Source organism: Leptonychotes weddellii, chromosome 9 (genome assembly GCF_054177405.1).
Source record: "Leptonychotes weddellii isolate Sample4059 chromosome 9, ASM5417740v2, whole genome shotgun sequence".
NCBI classification, from domain to species: domain Eukaryota; kingdom Metazoa; phylum Chordata; class Mammalia; order Carnivora; family Phocidae; genus Leptonychotes; species Leptonychotes weddellii.
In genome coordinates this window covers 122,692,703-122,709,666 of record NC_138377.1, presented here as the reverse complement: position 1 = coordinate 122,709,666, position 16,964 = coordinate 122,692,703, and the positions used below count along the sequence as shown (strand labels likewise).

The following is a 16,964-nucleotide window of genomic DNA, read 5'->3' as shown; positions in this document are numbered from 1 at the left end:
TGTATTTGGAAGGGAGACGTGATGTCGCTGACTTCAACTTATAGTACGAGAAGAAAACACCACTTGGCCGGTAGTCCAATCACCCCGCTCCAGCCCTGGCTCCGCCCTAACTCACTGGGTGACTGTGCCCAGGTCACCGCTCCTGTCTGGGGTGTGGTTTGGCCATCTGTAATATTAAAGGGGGGGACCCAAAGATCAACGAGTTCCCTTCCAGTCCAACCATTTATGCAGCCATGGTTGTACAGGGTGATTTGGGGAGAGGGTAAGTAGCAGGTGTGTGCGTGTTCTTCCGGAAAGGGAGAAAAGATGGGAGGACACACAGGTAACACTGGCAAGAGGATGGACACAGCAGCAAGCCAGGTGATCGTTTCAGGGCTAGACTGGGAGAGAAGCAGTATGGGATATCAGGGGACAGAGGCTGCTTGGCCGGCCCTGTGCCCCTTCCCCTGCTGCTTTTGGTGACAAAGTTTTATTTGCCTTTGGGAACCACCCCCTCCTCCACTCTCACTCGACGGGCTCCAGGTTTAATGGATCCAAGTCATTTATCCTCTCTGGCTGTAATCTGGAGAGGACATATACTCCAAGCCAGGCCAAGAAGGGCCCACTCCTGGGTTTCCTGCTAGAGCTAGTGGAAATCAGGGATGCTCTCTCTCTTTTTCTCTCCCTGCTAAGTAAGGTTGCTAAGCTGGTTGGATGTAAGCCCGGTATCTCTTTGCCACCACCTCAAGGGAGCCTACCCGAGACTACGTCTAAAGGCAACGCCAAGAACACAGAACCAGGACATAGGCCAGGTGGATCCCAGGTGATGCTCAGTATCTGGATCCAGTAGGATCCGAGGCCCTGGATTTCTTCAGTTATAGAAATTAATCTTGATTTTTTAGTTCTGCTTTGTTTCTTTTTTTGGCTCAAGTCCATTTGAGGTGTGTTTCTGTCACTTACCACCGACAAGTCAGGAACTAAGCACCCTGGTCAGGAAGTCCAGCCTAGACTCCCAAATGTGTCCCCACGTTACGGCCGAGAGGGACCGTAGATCAAAGGGTCAATGCCACCGCTGCTCCTCCCAGGCAGGTACGCTAGCTCTCACCTGGGCCCTGCTCCTGCGCTAGACCACAAACACTCCCTCGGAACACAAGGACGCCCTGAAAGTGCAGCTGATCACAGGTCCCACGGGGAGCTGCCTGCCTTGTTTTCTGTCGTGGAGGGACGGTACCGCCTCTCCTGGGCCCTGCTCCTTGCAGTGACGAGCTTCTCAGGGTGGGGTCCACTCAGTCAGAGCACCCGACTCCCTGGCTTTGGGCGGGAGCACAAGACCCCAGTTGCGGCAATTGCAGTAATCCCGCCCCGGGCTTAGCGATTGGTTCAGGATCGGTCACGTGACCCGAGGCAGGGCAATCTGAGGACTGCCCCAGGGTTTTCTACCTCGGGCTGGCAGAGAAGAGTTTCCCTCGTTTGGGGGCACATGCTGTAAGAATGAGCACCTGATGTTGCTGGGGGTCAGGGGAAGACCTGGTATGCAGGAGCGAAGCTGACGCCCTGGCAGAAGCAGAAACGTGGGGCTGAGGGCCATGAACCTGACTGCCCCGGGTCCAGCCTGCACCTGCTCTACCTCGCCTTCCAGTGTGTGAGGCAAGAAACAGCCCTCCGTCCCTCCTCTCTTTAAAGCAAGTTTTAAATGGGTCTTTGTCACTTGCAACCAAATAGTCCTCAAGAATACTCTTTTCTGGGAGCCTGGGTGGCTCAGTCGGTTAAGCGTCTGCCTTTGGCTCAGGTCATGATCTCAGGGTCTTGGGATCGAGTCCCCCCTTGGGGTCCCTGCTCCACAGGAAGCCTGCTTCTCCCTCTGCTTCCTGCCTCTCTCTCTCTCTCTCGTAAATAAATAAAATCTTAAAAAAAAAAAAAAGAATACTCTTTTCTTCCAAACCAAGGGAAAAACAAACATCTAAGATCTGGACCCCTTTGTCACCACTGCCGACCAGGGAAAGTGCTTTGATATCAAGGCAGAGAAGCTAATAAGCAAGAGCTTTGGATCTGGGTTCCAATCTTGATCCCAGCAGTCACTAGCTTTGTGACTTTTTGCAAGTCACAACCACTCTGAACCTCAGTATCCTCATCTGTGAAAAAGAGGATAACGATAGCAGTCCCCCCATGGGTGGCTAGGAGGGCAAAGTGTGTGCCTGGCACGTGGTTCTGGCTCCACACCTAGGGGCTGTTATTATGATTTCCTTCTCCCTGTGCTTTTCTTCTCTGTTCCACCAAGGTCTTGGGTCTAGAGGGGGACAAAAGGGTTTCTGGTGGCCCTGGAGCTTGCAGCAAAGCCCGTGTGTAGCTCTTAGCTCCAGAGGGTCAGGAAGCTCTGGGCTCTGGGCGCCTGGGTGGCTCAGTCGGTTAAGCGACTGCCTTCGGCTCAGGTCATGATCCTGGAGTCCCGGGATCGAGTCCCACATCGGGCTCCCTGCTCGGCAGGGAGTCTGCTTCTCCCTCTGACCCTCCTTCCTCTCATGCTCTCTGTCTCTCATTCTCTCTGTCTCAAATAAATAAATAAATAAATAATCTTTAAAAAAAAAAGGAAGCTCTGGGCTCTGCTGGGGAGGTTTGGAGAAAGAAGAGCTAGAAGAGCCCTGGTCTTGGGCCAAAGGGAGAGCTGCTCAGGACCACACAGTCATGGGAATGGCAGCCCGGCCAGGGAGAGGAGCCCAACCCACAGCCGTGGCTCGCAGAACCAGACTTCCCAGCAGGCACAGAGGGACGTCCCACGTGCAGGCACCAGAGAACCACTATTTGCTCAGCAAAGAGCAGCGTCCAGGCACTGGGAGGGGCTTTGTAGGGCTCAGGGTCAGTCAAGGGACACAAGGATGGGTAAGGCCCAGGCCTTGCCCTCCAACAGCTAAATGCAAACACGGCTACAACACGTGGAGCTAAGTGATGTGCTTCCTGCAGGCCCCCTCAGCCTCCGTTCCCCGAGGTGATCTCTCTCCTGCACCACGGAGTCCGGTGGCCCCAGGTCACCACATGGGGATGAGGCAGCCTCCTCCGGTCCTCTATTCCAAGCATCCTGGCTACAACCCTTCCTACCCACTATTGACATGATAACTGTCCCAAAGCTCCAAAAAAGTCCCTCCCTGCTCAAAAATGTTCAAGAGCTCCCATTTCCTGGGGACAAAACCCAGGTGCCTCCACATGGCATTTAGGACCCTTCCAGGTGCAGCCCCGCCACACGTCTGGGTTGTGCCCTAGCCCATACTTTCCTACCAATAGCTCTCGTGTCAGCAGAGGGAACTCCGCCCTGTACTTGAGACACACCTGCACACTCTCACCTCCGTGCTTATCCCATGAACTTCCTCTTCTTGCCTCTCTGCGCCTCCAAATCTTTCTTGTCCTGCACATCAAACACCACCTCCGGGGGGTGTTATCCTCCCTGTCCCTAGTTGAAGCAATCCCTCCCTAAATGGACTCCCCGGGCACTTCCAGTTGTGCCAACTGCACTTGAACCTGGCTTCCTGGGGAGGTTGAGCTGTAGAGTGTTTGTCTTTTAAAGAGTAAGAGGATGCAGGCTGTTATCTCTCTGTCCGGTGAACACAGGAAGTCAGCCAGGCTCTCCCTGGAACCCTGGGTGGCCCCTGCTTGGAAATGCAAGTGTGAAGGGAGCAGCCCCCCCTTGCCCTACAGGAATGGTGTTCGGGGACCTTTGCGGGGCACCGACAGAGGCTGCCCCCCCACCTTCCCTCTCTACACAGAACTGGTCTCTGAGGAACGTGATGGATCAGCCCATCCCAGGGCACACAAGACTCCTGAGAGGACAGGAACCGGGTCCCCTCCCTCTTTTCTCCGAGCACTGACATTATTCGAATGCCTTGACTAAAGGGGACATTTCCCTGAGAGCTGGTGGCACACACAGATGCTGTGACACAAGGTGACCTCACCACGAGTCAATGGCAGGGGAAGCGGACCTGGAGACGTCCAGACTCACCACCGGGCTCAACATCAGCCCAGCAGTGCAGACCTGAGCCCATGGCTCAGGCTGGAAGCCTCCGGGGCCCAACACCCACTGCAGGGTGGGAGGCTCTAGAAACAATGGCCAGCGTAATAGAAAGCAGAAACCTCCCGAACCTACACGTGGGATCCCGCACAGCAGCCCCACGGTGACAGTGGTCTGGGGCATGCTCGCGTAGGCAGCATGGGATCCCGTCCATGGTGCCATGGGAACAATGGCAGAGTCTCTCTCTCTCTCTCTCTCTCTCTCTGCTGGCATTGCAAGTGGAGCTTAAGCCTGGAGGGGGCTTCAGGGTCTTTAGACAGCTCGGGTGTGAGGCGGGCAGAGGTCTTACAGAAGGAGGCACGTGGGTGCTCAGGCAGCCAATGGGAGAAAGAAGAAATACAAGCACATTTCCACGCAGAATAGGGGAGCGGCCACACCCGCAAACTCAGCACAGTCTGCCCCGTGTCAAGTCAGGGTCGGGGTCGGGGTCAGGGTCAGGGCTCTGCCATACACAACAAGGCCCTGGAGTCTTTCGGTCAGTTTCCTCTGTAGTACTTTGCACTGGAACAGGCACAAAATAAACCGCTGGAAGGAGGGAAGAAGAGAGGGAGGGAGGGGCTGTAGGTCCAGGAGAGTCCAGAGGGGGGAGTCCTAGCTTGCAGCTGGATAATCAGGGCCAGCTTCCTGCAGAGGTGGCCAGTGAGGGCCTTGAAGCAGAAGCAGCCCGAGAGGGTCGAGAGGGTCGTTTGTGACTAAGGGTTCCTGGAAAGTGTCCTTCACAGTCCTTGGGTCCCTGCAGCACGGTGGGGGCTAAGTCGAAAGCAGGTGCCAGCCCCCTGCCCCTACCCTCACTTCTTGTCCTCAGCCTCACACAATTCCAGCAACTGGGGGTTCATTTTTAAGGAAAACTTTGCAAATTTTACAAAACACACGGAAAACATACCAGCAGGTGAACACATTGTGGGGGCCCCACTCGACACCCTGGCGCTTACGCTTCCTGAGGTCCAGGATGCGGCTCCACCCGCAAGAGCCCTCCCCTCCACCTGGGGCTGGCCCAGCTGCTCACCCAGACTCCCCACTAGCTTGGGGGCGCCGGGCAGCCCCGGCTAAAGGCCTCATGGGCCAAGAGTTGAGCTGACCTGAAAGGCAAAGACACCCTTGACCATCGCCTCCCCAAACACGAAGCTGGAGCCGGCATCCGTGTAGCTCAGGAAGATCTGAAAGCAAAATATAAAACAAAGCAAAAGCCTGGAGGGAGGCCAGGAAGCAAGGAGGGAGAAATGGTGGCCAGGAGCCCGGGGCTGGGTGAGCCGGAGGGACCTTGCTGGCCACGGGCCTGTCCGGCAGCCCAGGGGGAGAGACAGCGGGCCTCCCGGCCCCCCCCCCGGGGGGCCGTACCTGGCAGTGTGCTTTGTGAAAGCAAGGACGATGGTGAGCCAGACGTGTGTGAAGGCTCTTCTGGGTGGTGCCTTGTGCACCTGCTTACTCCCCTCACAGCGCCATCCTGTCCCCACCCCAGGCTGGTGGCCTTGCTGGCCTTGCGGCCACCCTTCTACAGAGCTGGTTTTAGGTCCTGATCTTGCATTGTGACTTCAGGGACAAGTCACTTCTCTCGTCCAGACCTCAGTAGTCTCATCTATAAAATGACAGTGGGGGCCAGCACATGGAAATCCGAGCTGGCGAGACTAGGGTGCGGAGAGGATTAGCCATGCGCCCCTGATAATTTATACTTTAAAAAGTAACTCATGATAGTTGCACAACAATGTGAACGAGCTTCATGACACTTAAAGATGATGAAAATGGTAAATTTTGTGGTATGCGTATTTACTACAACAAACAATGGAATTTAAAAATATGACTTCAGTAAACTGAACATCATTTGTACGCACACACGTACACAAAGTAAATCATTTGGAATTTTTTTTTTTTTTAGCACTTTTAACTATTACAAGGTCCACACCCCTCGTGACTGCTGAAGGCCACCTGCCTTGTGCCCGGGTTCCCTAAGAAACTCCCTGTCCTGAGATTCCCTATCACATCAGACCAGCCTCTGAATGGACGGCTCCGTCTGGGCAGGTGGCTCCAGGCCTGAGGGAAGCAGCAGCTGAACTGCCCAGCCCCGGCTGCTCATGTGATCCAGGACCCAGGGCACACCCACCATCCTGGTCCCAATCCCTCCCTACGGCCTCACCACCCACCTTCCCCGACAGAGTGGCTTCTACTCCATTTCCTGGCAGCTCAAGACGCCATGGGCTGCTGGGCCCCACGTACGCACCTGGATCTGGTTGCCCATCCACTGGAATGCGATAAATCCTGGTTCTGTTCTGATGACGAAGAGTCCAAGTGCAAACTGTAGGCCAAGGCCCCAGGACACAGCCCTCCAGGACACCTGCCACTCAAAAGAAAGGTCCTGGTGAGCTCAGCTCCTTGGGGGGATCCGCAGGGGAACAGCATAGGGTAAGGCCAGAGAGCACGGTGCTACTGACGGGCTGTGGGAGTTTGGGTCTGTCCGTAGGACAGAGACTGGACCCAGCCAGACCTCTGGGCCTGTTGCCAATGGGCACCTCCACTGGAGTCAGAACAGGTTACACTCTTAGCAGCCACGGGCCTGGGGAAGTGGGCAGGGTGGGGAAAGGTCTAGGGACCCATGCAAGACACGAGCAGCCTCCAGCCTGCCACGGTACTCGGTCCTGGTCATCACTGGGTGGGCAGAGCTGGAGTGGGGGTGTCTGCCCGGGCCTCCCCCCCACCCCTCCTCCACAGGCAGGGCTCCCAGCTGCCCTGACCCCACTCCCTCGATGCCCACACCCCCAGAGGAGGGCTGCTGCTCTCAGCATTTAATGATTTCTTAGCAGTGATCCCCAAACTCAGGGGTGCATGAGGATCTCTGTGAGGCTTAGCTGGAGGCTGTAGGGGGACGTTGGCCACACTGTGAAACGGGGAGGGGTCTTGGCTTCAGGGGGTGGCTGCAAGGTCCAAGGAGGCAGGGAGAGAAGGGGCTGCGGCCCAGCCCGGACCTGACCACTAAGCACTCACTGCGCGGTGATGCTTTGAGCAGGCAAAGAGGAGGCTGATGAACACGCAGATTCCTGCAAAGGACACTAGCTGCTCAGGCCGCTGGGAGGTGTCCGGAACCAGCCACAAGACCAAGCCCAGGAAAGCAGCAAGGGCCAGACCCCTGCAGGGGAGAGGCAGAAAGCTACCACTCTCAGTATCTCCCCGCCCCCTCCCCACCCCACCCCCCCCCACCGCCGCCAGGGCCCCAGGGAAACAGTGCTCAGGGCCGGTGAGAGGAGAGAGAGACCTGTGACCTCACACAGACCGCCCAGCCTCTCTGAGGCTAGCGCCCTCATTGGGGAAATGAAGCCAAAGACCCTCATGTCTCCAGGCTGCTGAGAGGACTAAAGAGGAGAATGCGTGTACTGAGCTTCGCGGGGTGCCGGGCACGCGGCTCCATCAAGGGGCAGGACTCCCACAGCTGCAGTGATGCTCAGCCCAGCCTCTGACCAGGCCGGGGTGAGGTGGGGCCTGTGCGGCCCAGGACGCAGCTGTTGGCACCGTGGGCTCTGCTGTCCAGAAGCAATGATGTCAGTCTGGGCAGGTGAGCCAAGCCCCTGAGATCGAGGCCTGGAAGCAACCTTCACAGCCACGCCTTCCTCCCTGGGGCTGGGCTTGGCTTGTCCAGGAGGGCTGGGCACTGGGTGCTCGAGATCTGCCCCCGACCCGGTCATCAACTCCCTCAGAACTACTGATAACAGCTAATGTTCACTGAGCACCTATTAAATATCAGGAGCTATGCCGGATGCTGAGAGATGTATGGTCACTGCCCATTATACAGGTGAAGAAACTGAGGCAGAATGAGTTTAAATGACTTGCCCACAGCCCCGCATTTGAACAGTAGCAGATGTGAGATTTCAACCCAGGCACCCGGGCAGCTAGTCTATCCTCTTAACTAGCTCGGTGCACGGCCACCAGCTGGTAAGAGGCAGACCCAGGACCAGAGCTCAGGCAGGCCACGTCTAGGGTTCACTGCTTACTTCTGCCCATGTTTCCAAGCACCTAACACCCCTGGTCCACATGCACGGTTCCCACCCTGTCTCTGTGCCACTTGCCTTGCTATTTCTCCTGACGTTAACTTACTTTATAAAAACTTAAGCGCAGGGGCACCTGGCTAGCTCAGTCTGTAGAGCATGCAACTCTTAGTCTCAGGGTCAGGAGTTCAAGCCCCACATTAGGTGTGGAGACTACTTAAAATAAAATAAAACGAAATAACAAATAAATATAAAAATATTTAAAATAATAAAAAAATAAAGATAAAAAATAGAAAATAAAAAAAACAAAGCATGTTTGGGGCTGGGTTTTTGTTGTTGTCATCTGTTTTTAACGGCTTTGCAGAGGTATAATTAGCATATAATAAATAGAATACATTGAAATGTACAATTTTTAAAAATTTTTAAAAGAAGGGCGCCTGGGTGGCTCAGTCGATTGAGCGTCTGACTCTTGATTTCAGCTCAAGTCATGTTCTCAAAGTCATGAGATCAAGCCCTGTGTCGGGCTCTGCACTCAGCGGGGAGCCTGCTTGAGATTCTCTCTCTCTTTCTCCCTCTGCCACGCCCCCCCCCACTTGCACATGTGCTCTCTCTCTCTTAAAAAAAACAACAACATACAATTTGATAAGTTTTGATGTATGTACTCACTTTGAGACCATCACCACAATTAAGACAGTGAACTTATCATATCCATCACCCTCAAAAGGTTCTTCATGCCCTTCTGTAATTCCTGGCCTCCCCCCTTGTCCCCAGGCAGCAACTGATCTGTTCTCTGTCACTAGATTAGTTTGGATTTTCTAGGATTTTATATAAATGGGATCATACCGTACATATCCTTTTTTTTATGTGATTTCTTTCTCTCGTAACTATTTTGAGATTCCTCCATGTTTTTGCATGTATCAGTAACTCATTCCTTTTTATTGCTGAGCAGAATCCCATTGGGTGGATGCACCACATCGGGCTTATCTGTTCATCTGCTGACGCACACTTAGGTTGTTTCCAGTGTTTGGCTATGACAGATAAAGCTGCTAGGAACATTCAAACTTTCATGTGCAAGTCTTTGTATGGATATATGCTTTCATTTTTCTTGGGTCAATACTACTTGGGTAATACCGCAGTAAGTGGGATGGGTGAGTCATATGGTAGATCTCACTTTTTAGGCGACTGCCGAACTGTTTTCCAAAGTGATTGTACAATTTTACACCCCCCACCAGCAGTATGTAAGAGTTCCAGTTTCTCTATATTTTTGCCACACTTCATATGGTCAATCTTTCAAATTCTAGTCATTCTAATAGACATGCAGTAGTATCTCTTTGTGGTTTGCATTTCCCTAATAACTAATGATGTTGAGCATCTTTCCACGTGGTTATTTACCACTTACATTTCTTTAATGAAATGTCTGCTCACATCTTGACCCTATTCTTCAATTGGGTTGTTTTTCTTATCGAGTTTTGAGGAGAGCTTAATATATTCTGGATACAAGTCCTTCGTCAAATGTGTGATTTGCAAAACTTTTCTCATAAGCATGCCTTCTCTTTTTATTCTCTTAACCATGTCTTTTGAAGAGAAGTTCTTAATTCTGATGAAATTCAATTTGTCCAGTTTTTTAATGTACTGTGATTTTGGTTTTGTATCTAAGAAATTTACTTAACTCAAGGTCACAAAGATTTTCTCCTACATTTTCTTACAGAAGTTTTATAGTTTTAGGCTTTCAATTTACATTTTTAATCTATTTTCAGTTAATTTTCCATATACTGTGAGGCATGAATTATATTATTATTTCATTTCTCTTCTTCTTTTTGACTATGAATATACTGTTGCTTTAGCATAATTTGTTGAGATGATTATTTCTACATTGAATTGCTTTAAGTACCCTTGTCAAAAGTCAATTCGCTATATATATGTAGATCTATTTCTGGACTCTATTCAGTGCCATTGATCTATTTGTCTGTTTTAATGCTGATACCATATTGTCTTGATTATTGTAGCTTTACAGTAAGTCTTAAAGACAGATAGTATAAATTCATCAAACTTGTTCATCTTTTTCAGTGTTTTGGCTATTCTACGTTCTTCTTTGCATTTCTTTTTTTTTTTTTTAAAGATTTTCTTTATTTATTTGAGAGAGAGAGAATGAGAGAGAGAGCACATGAGAGGGGGGAGGGTCAGAGGGAGAAGCAAACTCCCTGCCAAGCAGGGAGCCCTATGCGGGACTCGATCCCGGGACTCCAGGATCATGACCCGAGCCGAAGGCAGTCGCTTAACCGACTGAGCCACCCAGGCGCCCTCTTCTTTGCATTTCTATATGAATTTTAGAATCATCTTATCAGTTTCTACCCCAAAAGTCTGCTATAATTTTGATTGAGATATTACAAAAATCTATAGATTAATTTGAGGAGAATTGATATGTTGACAATACTGAGTCTTTTGATCCATGAAGCTGGTCCCACTATTTAAGTTTTCTCTAATTTCTCTCAGCAGTGTTTTGTAAGTTTCAGCGTACAAGTTCGCACATCTTTTGTCAGATTTTACCTTAAGTATTTTATGTTTCATGCTATTCTAAACGGCATTTACAATTTTAAGTTATTGCTGTTTATTGTTAGTATATTTAAATATATATTTTTTTTGCATGTTGATCTTGTATCCTGCAACTTGTTAAACTCACTAATCAGTTCTATTAACTCTTTTTGGTAGATTCCATAGGATTTTCTATGTACACAATCATGTTGTCTGTGAATAAAGACAGCATTACTTCTTTTTCAATCTACATGTCTTTCATTTCTTTTTCTTACCTTATCACGCAAGCTACAACCTTCAGTACAATGTTGGATAAAAGTGATGAGAAGGGACATTCTTGTATCTTGATCTCAGTGGAAAAGCATTCAGTCTTTCACAGTCAAGTATGATGTTAGCTGTAGATTTTTGTTATTTTGTTATCCCTACTTTGCTCAGAATTCTTATCAGGAATGAATGCTGAATTATGTCGAATGCTTTCTCTGAGTCTATTGACATAAACATATGGGTTTTTTTCTTTTTAGTCTATTAATATGACCTATGACATTAATTTTTTAATGTTAAACCAACTTTGGATTCCTGGGATAAACCCCATTCATTCACATATTAAATCCCTTTTATATATTGTTGCACTTGGTTTTCTAAAATTTTGTTAATAATTTTTACATCTTTATTCATGAGGGATACTGGTCTGTACATTTAATGTGATTATTGGTTTGGAGGAAGGGTTGCATTACCATCTTGCTATTTATTTTCTCTTTGTCCCACCTATTCTTCATTCCCCTTTTTCTATTTTTCTGCCTTCTTTCAGATTATTTTAAAATGATTCTCCTTTATCTCTCTCACTCGCTTTTTTAACTTGTTAGTTATAACTCCTTGTCATGTTATTTTAGTGGTTGCTTTAGCATTTATAATATACATCTTTAACTTATCACAATCCACCTTTAAGTGATATGATACTACTTCACATTCAGTATAAAAACCTTATAGCAATATAATTTCATTTCTTCCCTCCCTAACCTTGCTCCTTACTTCTACATAATATAAATTCCACAATACACTATTATTCTTGCTTTATAAGTTGATTACCTTTGAAAGAGATTTAAATAATAATAAAAATAGTTGTTATATTTACCCTTATAGTTGCCATTTCAATGCTCTTCACTAGATTTCCCTCTGATCTCAGTTTCGTTCTGTTTGAAAAATTTCCTTCAACATTTCTTACAGTGCAGGTTTGCTTTTGATGTCTGAAAACTTCTTTCAGCTTTTGTATATCTAAAAGAGTCCTATTTCTCCTTTTTTGGAAGGATGTTCTTTCACTGGTAAAGAGCTCTAGATTGACAGATTTTTGTTTTGTTTTGTTTTTACTATTCCATTGCTTTTTCATGTGTATTGTTTTTGAGAGGAAATTGGTTGTCATCTGTATCTTTGGTCCTCTGCACATGTTTTCTTCTCTAGCTGTTTTTAGAATTTTCTGTTTTGTTACCAGTTTTAAGCAATTTGATTATGATATGCCTTGGTGTGGTTTTCTTCTTGTTTCTTGTGCTGGGGGTTCATGGAGTTTCTTTGGGTTTATAATCTTCATCAAATTGGAATATTTTGGACACAATTTCTTCAAGTAAATTTTTCTTCCCTCTTTCTCCTCTGGAGACCTCAGGTACATGTACCCACTTAAAGATGTGCCATGGTTAACTGATGTTTTGTTGGACTCTTTCAAGTTTTGTTTTTAAGATTTGTTAGGCAGAGCCTGAGCAGGGTTTATTCTATGGTTAATTTTTCCCTACTATTGATCCAAGATCTTTAGTACTCTAAACAATTCCCTGTGGAATTATGAAGTTTCCACTCTGACCGTTGAGAATAAACACTATTTCTGGCCCTGTGTGATTTCCAGGCACTGTTCCCTCTAATCCTTTCAGGTGGGTCTTTCCTAGGCTTTGGGATGGTTTTCTTGTATGCATTCACTGATCAGAACTCAGTTGCATACTCAAAGAGGACCCTCAGTGGATTTCTGAAGTTTTCTCTCTGTGCCACTGTCTTCTCTCATACTCTGCATTGTGAACTCTTACCACCTTGGCTTCCCTGGCTTCCCAGCTCTGTATCCTCAACCCAGGAAATCTGCTGGCCCACCTTGGTTCCCTTTCCCTGCACTGTGGCCTGGAAACTCTCTCAATGCATTAAGGGGTGGAGCAATCATAGGGCTCATCTCCTTTGTTTCCTGTTTCTCCAGGATCACTGTCTTCTGCTGCCTGATGTCCAATATTTTAAGAGCTATTGTTTCATATATTTGTTCCAGTTCTTTAGTTGTTTCAAGTGGTCTCTGTTACTCAATCTTGATTGGAAGCCAATATCAAATACATGTGTTTTTTAAATCGAGACAAAATTCACATACCATACAATTTGCCCATTTAAAGTATACAGTGTATGGGGTGCCTGGGTGGTTCAGTTGGCTAAGCATCTGCCTTCAGCTCAGGTCATGATCCCAGGGTCCTGGGATTGAATCCCACATCAGGCTCCCTGCTCAGCTGGGAATCTGCTTCTCCTTCTCCCTCTGCCTACTGCTCGCCCTGCTCGTGCTTTCTCCCTCTCTCTCTCTTTCAAATAAATAAATAAAATCTTAAAAAAAAATAAAGTATATAGTGTAAGGGTCCTCAGTATATTCAGAGTTGTGTGACCATCACTATAATCAATTTTAGAATATTTTCATCAGCCCAAAGAATAACCTAGAACCTCTAGCCATCACCCCCAATCTTTCCATCCGTTCCCCCCAACCTTAGTCAATCACTAATCTACTCTCTGTCTCTATAGATTTGCCAATTTGGACGTTTCATATAAATGGTTCTTTGTGACCAGTTTCTTTCACTTAGCATAATGTTTTCAAGCTTTGTCATTATTATAGCATGTAACTTTCCCTTCTGTGGCCAAATAATATTCCATTATATGGATATACATATTGGACTTATCCACTTACCAGTTGATGGATGCTTGGGTTGTTTCCACCTTTTGGCATTATAATGTTGCTATAAACATTTGTGTGCAAGTTTTTGAATAGACATATGTTTTCATTTCTCTTAGGTATATACCTAGGAATGGAATTGCTACATATCCTCACCGAGCAGGAAGCCCGATGCGGGGCTCAATCCCAGGACACTGGAATCATGACCTGAGCCAAAGGCAGACGCTTAACCGACTGAGTCACCACGTGCCCCTGAAACTAATGTTTTCTAAAGCAGCTGCACCATTTCACATTTCTACCAGTAGTGGGTGAGGAGTTCGAGGATTCCATAACTGGGCCAACACTTGTTATCATCTGTCTTTTTTGTTATCATCCCAGTAAATGTGAAGTGGTAACTCATGTGGTTTTGATTTGCATTTTTATGATGGCTAATGATATTAAGCATGTTTTCATGTACTTACTGGCTATTTGTATATCTTTGGAGAAATGTCTATTCAAATCCTTCTCCCATTCTTCAATTTGGTTGTTTTTTTATTGTTGAGCTGTAATTCTAGATACAAGTCCTTTATCGGATACATAATCTGCAAATATTTTCTCCCATTCTGTTGATTGTCTTTTTACTTTTTTGATGGTATCCTTTGAATCAAAAAGTTTTTACTTTTCATAAAGTCTAATTAATCTGCATGTATTTTTTATTTTTTTTTTATTTTTTTTTTTGCATGTAGTTTTTAAAGGAAACCTTACATCAATACCTCCAATGGAAAGCCAGTATCAATGATTAGTCACAAATAGATGATTGTATAAACAAATCCTTTCATTCATCTAGAACTAATGATGTAATGTATGGGGATTAACATAAGAATAAAAAAAAAATAAAAAAAAATAAATAAATTAAACAAATCCTTTCACAAAACTATTTAACTCTTTTATTATTATTTAAGTGACACCCTTTTGTGTTTTTTTAGTTTTTTTTAGCTGCTCCAGGGATTATAATGTGCATCCTTAGCATAACACAATCTGTGTAGAGTTAATACTGTACTAGTCTAATAAAAGTCCAATTGTAAAAAAAAATCTATTTATAAATTTATTTTAATTATAACAAATTATAAAATTTTTAGATTTTATTCAGTTTATATAATTTATTAATTTTTAAAAATTTAATTTATTTAAAATTATACATTATAATTATGAATAATAATTATTATTTATTATACATGTATTTATAAATAAGATGAAAAAATGTGCTCATCCATAGGCCTGCTCAAATCATTTTGCTGTGGTAGCTCCCTAGGTTAGTCACTGGATATCCTTGAGCACCAGTTTCTTTATCAACAAAATGGAGTCCTGAAATAGACTGGGAGTCTTCAGATTTTTTTTAAGCCACAGAAACCTTTTTTTCCAGCTAATTATTTATTTTTATTTTTATTTTTTGCAAACCTCAGTTTATAAAACAGATAAAATAGAGCTTCCTGGTTGTAATGGGGATTTGGGGAGGGGGGTCTAATGGTCCCCCCTCCAATATCTCCCGCCCTATGGCACCTCCAAGGTTTCCAGACCTCTAAGGAACCCAGTTTGAAAACCAGGGGATCCCAAACTGTTGTCCAGGAACATGGCTGGCGGCACGAGAATCCCCTGGGAGTTCACTAAATTCATGGACACTGGGACCCCAATCCATCCTGCGGACTCTGACTCCAGGGGTGGTTCCCTGCAGCTGTCTGTCTCTCCTGCCCCCGGTGACCCCATAGGAGGCTCCGACATGGGCCCTCCCTGTTTGGGTGGGCTGGAACCTCTGAGCTTAGGAAACTGTTGAGTCCTGTTCTCAGGTGACCCGGGGCTCCCATGGGGCTAACAGAAGGGAGGGTGCCCCATTGCACGGGAACCCCCCGGGCGGGGCAAGGACTGAGGCCTTCCTCACCCAGGCCGGGTGGTGACCCCGGAGCAGACTCAGAGGCCTCAGCCAACGGCCCGCCCACCCTGCCTGGGGCTGTGAGCTCACTCACCTCTCAAACGATAGGTGCAGGCGGTAATGCCCCAGAGGCTTGACACACCTCAGCAGTGTGCGTCCCAGCAGCCTCTTCAGCAGGCTGTGGGCCAGGAAGGTGAGGACCACACAGGTGAGGACAAAGAGTGCCAGGGCCCTCTGGAAATCCAGGAGGCTGGCAGTCAGCAGGAAGGCAGCGAACGCTGGGGCGGGGGGGGAATGAAACAGAGAGGGGTCAGTGACAATGACCTGGGCCAGCCCCCCTGCCCCCCAGGTCCACCTTGTCCCATCCAGGGCACAGAGGACCTCTGCGCCTCAGCTGCCTCATCTGGAATTGGGGACAATCATCCCGGGCTGTGCTGGAGGGTTGGTCCGAGTAACTGAGGAAGGTGTGTGGAGGGGCTTTGCACACCTTGAACTTGCTGACCAGCTGTGAGGGATGAGAGTATGTAAGGAGGGGGTTCCGAGCATCAGCGGAGGGCCTGCTCTGCCCCAGATCACACAGGGTTCCATGGTGGGCGGAGATGGACAGGACAGTCACTCCGGGACGGAGTTCACTCATGTGTGCCAGGATCCTACTCTGAAAATATGGACCATTTTCTTCCTAGAATTTCCTTCTCCCTGCTTGCTCCTCTCCTCTTCGAGTAGCTAAGCCAACCTGTGCTCTGCCTCAAGAAAGGAATATGACAGGGGAGAGCAGAGGGGGAAGTGTCTCTCCCTGCCTTATGAGTTTCAGAAGCCAGGGCCCTTGAAGAATGGAAAGGACTTATAGTTCTTCCACTCGGTAAAAATATGGGCTGCATCACTGTGAATAAGTGTAAGTCCTACCCTATCCCCTGTGCTGCCAGACTAGGTAGAGGACAGACTAGTTAGAGGACAGACTAGCTGGAGGACAGACTAGCTGGAAGACAGACTAGTTAGAGGACAGACTAGTTGGAGGACAGACTAGTTGGAGGACAGTGGTTGGAGGACAGACAAGCTGAAGGACAGACTAGCTGGAGGACAGATTAGTTGGAAGACAGTGGTTAGAGGACAGACTAGCTGGAGGACAGACTAGCTGGAAGACAGTGGTTAGAGGACAGACTAGCTGGAGGACAGACTAGCTGGAAGACAGTGGTTAGAGGACAGACTAGCTGGAGGACAGACTAGCTGGAAGACAGACTAGTTAGAGGACAGACTAGTTGGAGGACAGACTAGTTGGAGGACAGTGGTTGGAGGACAGACTAGCTGAAGGACAGACTAGTGGGAGGACAGACTAGTTGGAAGACAGTGGTTGGAGGACAGACTAGCTGGAGGACAGACTAGTGGGAGGACAGACTAGTTGAGGACAGACTAGTTGGAGGGCAGACTAGTTGGAGGACAGTGGTTGGAGGACAGACTAGCTGAGGACAGACTGGTTGGAGGACAGTCTAGTTGGAAGACAGTGGTTAGAGGACAGACTAGCTGGGAGGACAGACTAGTTGGAAGACAGTGGTTAGAGGACAGACTAGCTGG

The 16,964-nt window shown here is 47.6% G+C and overlaps 1 protein-coding gene across 1 annotated transcript in view; it reads right to left on the bottom strand.

Moving 5' to 3' along the window:
• Positions 1 to 16,964, bottom strand: part of SLC28A1 (solute carrier family 28 member 1) — a 43,797-nt gene that overhangs the window by 23,982 nt on the left and 2,851 nt on the right. Inside the window, exons 2-5 of the mRNA XM_081831890.1 lie at positions 15,490 to 15,778; positions 7,013 to 7,154; positions 6,252 to 6,365; positions 5,116 to 5,193 (exon numbers count right to left, since the gene is read on the bottom strand). Coding sequence (XP_081688016.1) covers positions 5,116 to 5,193; positions 6,252 to 6,365; positions 7,013 to 7,154; positions 15,490 to 15,778 — 623 coding nt within the window. The remainder of the gene's footprint in view (positions 1 to 5,115; positions 5,194 to 6,251; positions 6,366 to 7,012; positions 7,155 to 15,489; positions 15,779 to 16,964) is intronic.